This window comes from Ctenocephalides felis, unplaced genomic scaffold, assembly GCF_003426905.1.
Source record: "Ctenocephalides felis isolate EL2017-DRISC unplaced genomic scaffold, ASM342690v1 CF-g0.4_SCAFFOLD_01604, whole genome shotgun sequence".
In the NCBI taxonomy this organism is placed as follows: domain Eukaryota; kingdom Metazoa; phylum Arthropoda; class Insecta; order Siphonaptera; family Pulicidae; genus Ctenocephalides; species Ctenocephalides felis.
The window spans coordinates 10,749,388-10,761,328 of NW_020537758.1; the positions used below are offsets into that span (position 1 = coordinate 10,749,388).

The window sequence follows — 11,941 nt, forward strand, 5'->3', positions numbered from 1 at the left end:
TTTTGTTAGTTTTATTATTTTATTATTACATTTACAGATAGCCAAGCAATTAAAAAAGAACTCGAAGACGATCCAGGCTTAGGTATTGAAAATCAATTATTGGGAAAACAATCAAAAGGATCAATCTCCGATGCATCTGAAGTATCGGCAGATATTAAAAATACTGGATCAATGAAAAAATCAGAATCCTCCTCCATAAATAAGATAAGCTTAACATTATCAATATCTATGTTGGAGAAGGGACCAAGAATAAATGTTGCACATAAAACAGAAATCATTGATAAAGAAATGGAGGAATTAAAGGTAATTGATAAGAGATTGTGTTAAAATTGCCAAAAAATTAAATCATATTTATTTAATGATTGCACGATTTTTTTAATAAGATTTTTTCACAATTTCATGTTTCTTTTATTTAGACATTGAAAGCGGAGTTTATGGCGAAATCAGAAATGAAAGCAGCCACTTTAAAAGCTCAAACAGAAGAAATTGATATTAGAACAGTTGAAACAAGAGAAGCCAGGGAACAATTTGAAAAAACTGTCGTCATTGAAGGAGTTGACCCTATAACGCAAAGAATACCAGCAGAAAAATTTATTCATTATATGGAAGATTGGTTGAAAAATGTCGCATCCGCTATAGATAAATTGAGATTGAGGACAGGTATATAATAATAATAATAACTAGTTGGTATTGGTATTCTGCCTTAAAGCAAGTTACATGAACTTCTCGATATGTGTAAAGAATCGACTCAATCAATAAAAAATAAATTAATTTATGAGTGATTAAAAGTATTACGAGTGGATTTATTACACATCATTGAAAACGAACGAACACGTTAACTCGGAGTATTTTCTAAAAGCAAATGTTCAGAAATCAATAATTTTTACAATTGAACCAAGACAAAGTACTGTATCGTTATACTAAGTAAACCGTCTAATTTTAATTTTAACAAACGTCAAAAAAAAACTACTCATTTTTCAAACTTTGATATTTTTTTAAAATTAAGCTACTTGTCGTAAGGCCGTAATATTTCAGTAAGTTCTGTAAGACCATGATATATATCGCCAAAAAAATCCATAAAAATTGGCTTAATTTTTTTTTCAATAGTTAATTACAAATAAACTGCTCGGTACATTTTCACCTAAAACTAATCAGTATCATTTCCAACTAATATCTTGCGAACAGTTTTTGATTTTTTACAATCAATTCGGTAGTATGAGCTTAAATGTGGACGAAAAGTTTACCACTTTTTTTCAAATTACAAAGAAACGACTCGGCATATCGTCGCACAAAACTGACAAACGATAGTCCTCATTGAGATACATCAAATGGCTTTTAATTTCTGAGATTTACTGCAAAAAATCTGTTCACACACACACACACACTTTTTCCAAATTTGGTCTGATTCGATTTAAAATGGCTTGAAACGTCGAGAAAACATATAATTAGTGAATCGGATTTTTTTATGAAAACATGAATTTCTTCGAGAAGTTACTGATAATAATAATATAAAATGTAAAGCTATTTATATATACTTTATAAAATTTTTTAGGTACTATGCGTTCACAATACACGCGTTTGTATCATCAGTTTGCTTTGAAAGAAGAATTAGGCGAATCTTTGAGACCGATAGATTTTGAGCAATTAACAATCGAAAATAAAGACCATGCAATTACAATAGAAGAAAAGAACAATCATTTATTAGGTTTAAAACATGTAACTGGTATTGCAAGTTTGACATTGAGTATACAGAAGAAAAATTTAATAGAAGCCATGAAAAATTTAAAAGAACTAGATGCTGGCATTTTGGAAACAAAAAAACTAATCGAAGATATGGAAAAGGAAGAAGTTCAAGCTGAAAACGAAGCTATTTTAGCTAGCGAGGAATTAGAGAAACTTAAGGAAATCACACGGGAATATAGCGCTCCTGGTGTTATGGAGTATGTTAAAAAGAAGGCTGAATTGTACAAATTAGAAGATCAAATCAAGACATGGACGAGGAAACGAAGTGTACAACAAATTGCATTAAATTCTTGTTCAAAACAGTATAAGAAAAGTATGACATAAAAATTAATATAAGACTTATGGTAGTGATTGATTTTTGTAATAAACTTGAAAATTGTTTGAGCAAATATATTTCACTTACCCGAATGTGAGAAGACCTCGTTCAATTTTGAAGCATTCCGATCTTGCCCAACTTCCGTAAACGATGGTTTCACTGGCAACACCGACTTCGCCGATTCCTAAACCATGTCTTGAAAGATAATCTTCATCTTCTCTTTGTTTACGGGCTAACTTCTCCTTACGCCGTTTTGCTCGACCTGTTAAACCTAAAAAGTACCAAATTATTTATTAAAAACTATTTCAATTCTGTTAATTTCGAGAGAGTTATAATACTGACCTCCTGCTTCAACATCGCTATTGTCAGAAGAATCCATATCTGACATATCAACTACCCCATCATCATGTCCGTATCGTTTTATTTGAGTTCTTCGCCTGGGTTCCGAAATTACCAACTCTTTTTTCTCGTCTTTTTCAGTTGTGTCGATTTCAGCTTTCTTTGCCCACTTTTTCCAAAAATCTGGATCATCTATATTAATATCTGACCGATTTCCAGAAGCAGCAAAACTAGCTTTTGAGAATGTAGATCCTTTCTCCGATTCCATCGTGATTACTTGCGTGCGCCTCGCAAGTATCATATCAATATCCTCCTCACAAAATTTATCACCGGCGTTATCCTCATCCATAATTGCCCCATAAGCACCTTTCTTAAGTAAATCTTCAATTTCTTTCTTCGATAGCTGCCTATTGCCACTGTCTTTGCCGCCTTGTGAGGTATTCATACTTTGCAATATAGCTTTATCAAGACCCAACTTCATAGAAGCCTTATCAAACATTTCTCTTTCATATGTATTCCTGCACAAAAGCCTATAAATTTTAACCATTTTTTGTTGACCGATTCTGTGACATCTGGCTTGTGCTTGCAGATCGTTTTGTGGATTCCAGTCACTGTCGTAAATTATAACAGTATCAGCAGCAGTTAAATTAATACCTAAACCGCCGGCTTTTGTACATAATAAAAATACGAATCTGTCTGAATCTGGTTTAGAATATCTATCGATGGCGGCTTGACGCAAATTACCGCGAATTCTGCCATCGATTCTTTCGAATGGATATTTTTTGTAAACTAAATAATCTTCTAATATATCTAAACAGCGAACCATTTGACTGAAAATCAAAACGCGATGACCATTCGCTTTTAACTTCGGCAGCAACTTATCAATCAACACCATTTTACCAGACGAATGTATTAATGCCTTATAATAAGCGTCCGGGTCTTCACCGTATGAATTTCTGTAATCAATTGGATTTGATCTTCTGCTCCGTTTAACAAGTAAGGATGTATACAACATTTCCGAAGTTCCATCATAGTATTCATAAGATTTGGTATATTTGAATACGTTGTACCCTTTGATAAGAACGAAAAGTTCCGTTCTAAAAATACCTCGGTAGTACTTCTTTTGTATGTTTGTTAATTCAACTTCTACGACAGTCTCTTCTTTAGGCGCCAAAGACTTCTCCACATCATCTTTTAATCTTCTGAGCATCATAGGTTTCAATAAAGCTTGTAATTTCTGAACCTCTTGCTCCGTTTTCAATGCGCCGAATTCCCGTAAAAATTCTTCATTGCTTGCAAATTGTTGAGGTTCTAAGAAATTTAAAAGAGAAAACAATTCATTTACATTGTTTTGCAGTGGAGTACCACTTAACAAAACACGATGCTCCATGTGAAGTTGACGTAAGCCCTCCAACAATTTGCAGTTTCTATTTTTCAATCTATGAGCTTCATCTATAACACATAATCTCCAATTGAAACCTTTAAGATCCGCGAAATCCGACACAATGATCTCAAAAGTTGTTATCAAGACATTGAACTTAGTAAGATCTTTTATAAAATTGCCTCTTTCATTCTTATAAAACATTTCATATTCTTGGATCATATTTTTGCTGGCTTGCGATCCGTGATACACAATAACATTCATATCCGTCCAACCTTCTAATTCCCGTTGCCAATTAGGAATGGTAGAAAGTGGAGCAATGACCAAAAATGGTCCTCTGATACCATATTTCCACACTGAATGTATAAAGGTCAAACTTTGAATAGTTTTTCCCAAACCCATTTCATCAGCCAATATGCAATTTCTACCGTTATACCACGAAAAGGTCAACCAATTGAGACCTTCAAGTTGATAAGGTCGTAAAGTATTTCCAGATTTATATACAGGAGATTCGTCCAGTTGAACCCAAGCATCAGCCGGTGGTTTTCTCTTAGGTTTCCATTTATCTTTAGGCGGCACTTTCGAAATGCTTCAAATTGTTCTATTTTTATTAGGATCAACATCTTCTTCCAACTCCCAAGTGCTGTCTTCGTATTGCAAACTTTCCACTTGACAAGGTAGTGTTTAATAGTTTCATTTGTTGATGGTTCGGTATGCTCAGCAACATCAAGAACACGCTCAACTTCAACATAATCTGGATTAAATGGCTCATCATCTAAATTTTCAAAAATGTTCAGTTGTTGGGCTTGCTTCTGTTTGAAGCGTTTTAATTTAGAGGCAATACGTTTATCGCCTTTGTAAAGCTCATCTTCAGTCTTCCATTCGCAATGCAAATATGAGAAATTACGGTATTTAACAAAGTATTCTTCAATATCTATATATACAGGCTCAGTCTTAACTTCACTAACAGATTTTTGATCTGCGTTTTCGGGTGCTGCCTCAGAATCTACAGCTTCTGTTTTAAGGGTATCTAGTGGTTCCACTTTAAGAGATTCATTTTCATCGTTTTTGTTTATATCACAAGTATTATCATCAGTAGTTTCCACATCTTTGACTTCAGTTTTATTATCTTCTGGAACTGTAAGTTCATCATTGTCTGATTTCTTTTCATTGTTTATTTCTTCCTGATTTGATTCTGACTGCACTTCAATTTGTTCATTTTATCAGTTTCAACTTCCTTACCTTCCTCTTTACTTTCACTTATTTCATCAGATTTATCATCATCAAGCCTCAATGATTTATCATCGACAGCATCATTTGAGTTTCTATCATTTACGTCCGAATTTTCTTCATGATTTTCATCTGCAATTACTGGTTTATCTTCGTCAATTTCATCTTTGACTTCACTATCCATGTTTTTGCCTTCTGAATTTTCTTCAGGCTTCACATCTTCAGTTTCCTCTTTTTTCACCTCTTTTGTTTCTATAGCAGGTGGTGGTGGTGTTGGTTTCAGTTCTCTTCGTCCTATGCGAGATGCAAGTATATATTGAACAACCATAGAATCTTCATCAGTGGTATTGATATAAACATAATTTGGTTTATTAACAATTTCTTCTTTTTCTTCCGCCTTGGCTTTAGCAGCAGCTTCTTTCTTCTCTTTTGCAACAGTCTCTTTTGGTTTAACATCTTTTTCTTGTTTTACTGGTGAAGCCAACGCCACTAGAGGACTGTCTTCATCAGAGAATCGTAGCATCACATCATCGACGTATTTCTTACGATGAGTGTTTCTAGCTGATCTGCGCTTGGAACTATCAGCCTCGTCATTTAAAGGAGGTGAAGGTGGTGGAGTTGTTATTAAATCATCCGGCTCGCCATCAGATTCAGGTACGATACCACCGCGTCGGCGTTTTCTTCCACCTGTGCCTGAACGCGAACTTCTTGCCTTAGAGCCACCCACACTACTACGATTTCTATTACTCCTACTTGAAGATGATTTTTTAGATTTCTTAGGCGTAGTAATCTCTTCACTTCATCTTTTGAATCTTTAGCATCAAAGATGTATTCATCTGACTTATCTGCAGTATCTGCAGTAACTGCATCAGTATCAGCATCAGCTTCATCAATTCGTGGTTTAACAGCAATTTTTGATACTGGTATGTCATCGAAATCAGTTACCTCATCGGCATCTATGGTGGCCTCTGATTTAGGAGCAGCATCACTTGCAATTATATTTTCTTGAGACATATCCATCATATTTAAAGAACTTTCATTACCACCCTCAATTGACAGTGCTGAAGAATCGATATCCACTGCTTCATCACTAGATTCTCCTTTCTTCTTTTTGCTTTTACGTTTTGGAGTGCTTCCAGGTGTTTTCGGTTCTTTCTTTTTACGTTCTTTGGGCGGTTTTGGCTCCTTCGGTGGTTTTGGTTCCTTAGGAGGCTTTGGTGGTTTCGGTTCCTTTGGTGGCTTAGGCTCCTTGGGTTTTTTCGGTTCCCGCGGTTTCTTTGGCGTTCGGGCTTTCTTCAATTTCAACTCTGTTGATGTATCTAAATCTGATGATTGTTCTAAGCTAAAATCATTTTGAGAAACATCAGCTAGATCTGTGATGTCCGTAGGCGTCATAATAATACCCGCACCAGGTGTAACACAATCTTCGGATAATGGTAGCTGCGGTATTGGCAAATTCTTTTCAGATTTCTTCTGTCTTGGTTTACGTGGTTTAGCTGCTCCCTTAGCCCTTCCTCGACCTGTTGTGCTAGAGACTTGTGGACTATCAATCATAGGTGATGCAAACAGTGGTGATTGCAAAATACACTGTGGACCACCGTTGCATTGTTCGTTTGTTTCATGCTGTTGCAAAATATTGAGTCTTTCTTGTAAATGCATAATCTTTTCTTGATGCTCCGGAGCTGGTGGCATGCAATACAACTCTTGTATCTGTTGTTGCAACGCGGCTCGTTCTTGATGATGGCTGATTGGCGGCTGATAACCTGTGTTCATTTCATTCATCATTCCTGCATGTCCAATCATACCGGCATGTCCCATCATACCCATACCATGGCCCATAGGCATCACAGGAGGCCGTACCATCGGCATTCCAGTATTACCACCCATTATATTCGGATCATACACATGAGGTTGTGAATGCGGAGGTAACGAATGCATTCCTGGAATTGCAGATTGTATATTAGGATTCATTTGCGGCGCCATTTGACTCTGCATACTTGGAGCCATCGAAGGCTGCAATGGATTTTGGGCCATGTTGGGGAGCATATGTGGAGGCATTGGCTTATTCACATGACTCTGAGGTAATGATGAGGGTATATTTGTATTTTGAGGAACATTCATACCTTGTAGAGGTTGTTGATGTCCAGGCAGTTGTTGATTATTCGGTGTCATGCTAGTAACAGGATTCATTTGACTGCCAGTTGTGTTTGAAGATGTTACTAATTGATTCATGGATGGTGTAGTCATTTGACTTCCTGGTACGCTGGGAGCATGTGGTGATTGAGGCATGCTAGATGCAGTCAGTGAAGATTGAGAGTTTTGTGATTCGAGCATTGATGATGGTAAAGAATGCGAACTCGGTGCATGATTATTTTGAATACTTGTAGGAAGCATATTAGCAGTTTGTGCTGATTGCTGATTATTTGGCAAAGATGTGGAGGTGGAAGATGGCACAACCTGAGGTGCGCTTTGCATCGATGGCAAACTATTACTGCCCTGGTTTGAATTTTGTTGTGGTGAATTGATCCCAGTTTGTTGCATAATTGAAAGTTGTGATTGCATCTGTTGGTTCAAAGCACCTTGTGTTTGATTTTGCAATGAGTTCTCAGGTCCTGAATTATCACTTGAAAAGCTTGGTATATCATCAACTTTATTGGGTTGATAGCCCATGTTGGTCTGAGAGAAATCGGTGTAAGAGCTGCCAGTATTTTGCTGATTGGAAGAAGGCTTCATAGAAGTAGATGAGTCATTGCTATTCGTTTCCTGTGCTTTCGCATCTGAGGTTGAATTCTGAACATTGTCATCATGAACTCTGGGATTTTGAATGGAAGAATCCAAATCTGATGTCGATGTAGCTATTGTAGGTAAATTTGATACACTTGAATTGCTTGGAGAGGACATATTCTGATTCTGAGATATTGAAGAATTTTGAATGTCACTTTGATTATGTTCACTAGGAGTACTCATTTGACTTGTATCAGTTGGAACAGCTGCAGGCTTGTCCATAATGTCCTCTGTAGAAAATGGATTCAAAGCAGGTGTATGATTCAACTGTGTTGGATTCAATGTCTGTGAAATAGGAATATTTTGTTGTATATTATGGTCCATATGGCCCATGCTACCATTTAAATGATGCGATGCTCTTGCTTGCCAGTGATGTTGTGGTGACATAGGCATCCTTGGTCCCAAAGATGGTGATAATGGGTTTGCCATATTTTGAGGGGGACCTAAAGAGGGTCGATAAGGATAATCATTACTAGGAGGCATCACCATTTGTTCTAATGCTTGCAGTGTGCTCTGCGGCGCATATGACGTTGGTGGAACTGGCGAAGATGTTGCTGCTTTTGGTGTTAAACTTGAAGCTGGCCTCGGGCTCAATGTTGCAACATGTGGATGAGGTGACAGTGTACTAGGTTTTGCCGGTGACATAACAGGTCTTGGAGACATTTGGGGTCTTGGTGACATTTGCGGTCTTGGTGACATTTGAGGTGAAAGTTGTGGGAATGGTGTTCTATATTGAGGACTTCCTGCTCCCACTGCACCAGGATTTGCATGCTTTGAGTATTGAGGGTAACCACTCATTTGATGTGGCATGCTGTGTGAAATATTCTGTAGATTTTGATTTTGCGTTTGCATAGAAGTATTTCCTGATAAGTTTTGCTGCATAGCAGAAGCGTGTTGTTGATTAGGAAGTAGTTGTGGTTGATGTGTTGATTGCATTGGCTGATGTCCTAAAGGATTTTGATTAGTTTGTGATTGATGTGTCATTGCTCCTTGATTTAAATGTGGAGGACCAAGCTGCTGCATTGTTTGAGCATTATGTTGTGCTGCTGTCATAGATTTGAACTTGATGCTGAGCATTCTGAGGAACATGTGTCGGCGTCTGATGTGTTTGGCTTAAATTTTGGTTTTGCGATGAAGGATGGCTTGGATTCACATTGTGTCCAATTGAATGTGGTTGGGATGCATGAGATTGAGCTGCAAGTCCTGAGTGACTCGTTTGATGACCAGCTGCAACTGAAATAAATATATAATATATAGACCTTTGGGAATAAAATATACTAAGCAAGATTGTTTTGACATATACCAGCTGTGTTATGACCTTGCAGATGAGTATAGGATTGGTTAGGATCCATACCGTGCCCATGTTGAGTTGGGTAAGACATATGAGACATTCTGGTTCCTGCATGCATTCCGCCATATCCAGCATAACCCTGTATGGAATAAGAGACAATTGAACTTTTTTCTAATAACAATATTTTCTAGAGTTTAATAAAATTGTAACTTGAAAAGAATATTTAATTACTGATAATTTAAAATATTTTTAACCTGGTTGGCTTGATTTTGATACATGTGTTGTGTCTGTGCGCTTTGAGATTGTGGATAATGCGAGCTAACTCTCTGTTGCCCAATACCGTAGTTTGAATTTTGTTGTTGCATCATACCACCTAACATATTCTGAAAATACATTTGATCAGTAAAGAATATCTAAGTTGAGTTCTTGTAATATAAGATAAATCAATTTATACGTATCATAATGAAATATGTGTCACAAAAACTGTATATGATCATTTATTGTAAGACTTGATCCTTTGTAATAATATATTTCATAATACTAACCTGATTATTGTATTGCATTTTCTGTTGAACTGATTGGTCCTGCATTGGTGCATGTGGATAAGCCATGTGTCTATAACCTCCCGCAGAAGAAGGGACAGCTTGCGAATGGGCACCGTGCTGTTGAGTGTGTGTTGCATGCTGGGGGTAACTTCGCATTGTAGGGGCATTAGGATAGTGATTGCTACCCCAACCTTGCATATCATTCATGCCTAAAGCTGAAGAAATATTGCAAATTTAGAATTGTCTTCAACAAATTTTGTTTAGCTATTAATTTATACATACCATGTTGTTGTTGCTGTTGTTGATCAGGCATCGAATACATGGAGTCGGGATGATAAGGATACTGCTGTGTAGTGTTTGCAGCCCTGTGGGGTCCAACCTGCCTGTAAGCTCCAGGAGGCGGCCCCATGGCTCGCGGTGTGTTCTCATAAGGCTGATGCGTTCCATGGAAAACGTTTTGTGCATTAGCATCCATATTGGCTACTTCACCATATGAAACTATTTTGTGCATAGGATTTGAAATATCTGCTGGTTGTAAACTGTGAGTAAACACAGACTGTGAATACCTACAGAGGAAAAAATCTAACTACTTGTTCTGAAATGTTAAACCCAATAAATTATTCCAATTGTTACCCGCTGACACCAGACGCATTCCTCTGAGCTACAGTAGCCTGATTGGTGGATGTTTGATCTGTGGCAACAGGTTTTGTCTGTTGTCCGTAATTTGAATCTGATAGATCTGGCAAATTTTCGAGCATACGAGATGCATCTTCATCAAATAAGTCGTAAGACTCCATCGCAGGCTAGCAGCACAGTAGCGTGCTGCTGCTGCGATCAAGTCGCTCCATTCTAAGTGCTAAATGTAATCTGAAAAAATACATAAATATAACTAATTGGGGAAACTAATACTCATTAATTAATCATAAAGCTATCTATGAATATAGATAAATAGCTATGATCATTTAACTCAATATGATATATTTTACTATATATTATATAAGTGATACAATATTTAAAATATTTGATCATTACAAAATAATATATCATAATAAAGCATTACCACTTTCAACAAATTGGTAGGAAAGAAAAATACATAAAAAATGTCATTTTATAATCTTCAAGAAGTTATTAATGGAAAGCCCTTAAACTTTTAATTGTAATTTAAAACTATCAATTTATAATTTCACAAACTTTATTGTTGTAGAACTAAAAGAGTTGAAGCTCAATTGAAGAATTTAATTGATAATTCAATAAATTGGTAGCAAAAATAAATACTCAGGAAGAAAGTATCTTTGTAAATTTTCAAAAAGCTCATAAAGCCTTTAAACTTTTAGAGGTTATTAGGATCTTTCATTATGAATTGACTAAATTTTGTTATGGTAGAACTAATAAGAGTTATCAATTGAAAAATTCGAAATGGAGCCTCTAACTTTTACTTTAATAAAAACTGATGTTTATAAAATGGACTATTATTGGTTATTGTACAACTATATTTTTTTTATTTCACAAAATGTTTAGAGCAGACTATGATTCAATATTGTTATAATCAATATAAGAATCTCACAAAATAAACAATGATAAAATTCAGGTTTTTAGGCGAAGTGTTTATTTTAGAACAAATGAAGTTTTTGGAAGAAAAATAAGAAGAGTGTGTTCACTTGTGGGTTAGTACTGATGGGTTAGTTTAAGTAGTTAAGTTAAAATTTATTGTAAATATATATAAAAATATATTTTACTAGTCATTTAAACAATACGCAAATCGATGCACAATAATAAAAACAGCTGGAATAATTTGCCAATTAATTTAGAACGATTTTGAACTGTATTTTGTGTTTGCATAATTACTTTAACTTAATTAGCTACTTGAACACGTCATTTTTTTCACAAAGTAGTTCTATATTTCATAAATCTGTTCAAATAATAAATGCTACAAGGGACATAAAATATTGTCTATTATTTTACGTTGTATTTTTAGAATTTCGCTGAAGGGAAAAGCTATACGCTTATGATGTTAATAAATACATAGAGCGACATAGTCTTTCCCTGTCAGAAAAACCCAAACACTGTAATTACAAGATAAGATTGATAAGATAACTGCAATAAAAATTGGGGTGCGACATTTAGCGCAGTGCTATTTAACTATAAGTGACAAATAAAAAATATGCAATATTCAGCAACTATTTGCATTGGCATTATGACATTCGAAATTTTGCTCATCGTGCATTTATTAGAAAAAATAACGCATCACGATGTCTACGACCCCGATTGCCCCAGCATTACGAGACAATCGGGCAACAATAAAACCACAAAAC

The 11,941-nt window shown here is 35.8% G+C and overlaps 1 protein-coding gene across 1 annotated transcript in view; it reads right to left on the minus strand.

The window, feature by feature from the left end:
• The window catches only part of LOC113372590 (chromodomain-helicase-DNA-binding protein 7-like), a 33,931-nt gene extending 25,061 nt beyond the window's left edge, over positions 1–8,870 (minus strand). The window contains 7 exon segments of the mRNA XM_026612947.1: positions 2,147–2,330; positions 2,402–3,364; positions 3,367–3,499; positions 3,501–4,444; positions 4,447–4,794; positions 5,022–5,806; positions 5,851–8,870. Of these exon segments, the coding sequence (XP_026468732.1) occupies positions 2,147–2,330; positions 2,402–3,364; positions 3,367–3,499; positions 3,501–4,444; positions 4,447–4,794; positions 5,022–5,806; positions 5,851–8,870 (6,377 nt within the window).
• Between the last annotated feature and the right edge of the window lie 3,071 nt (positions 8,871–11,941).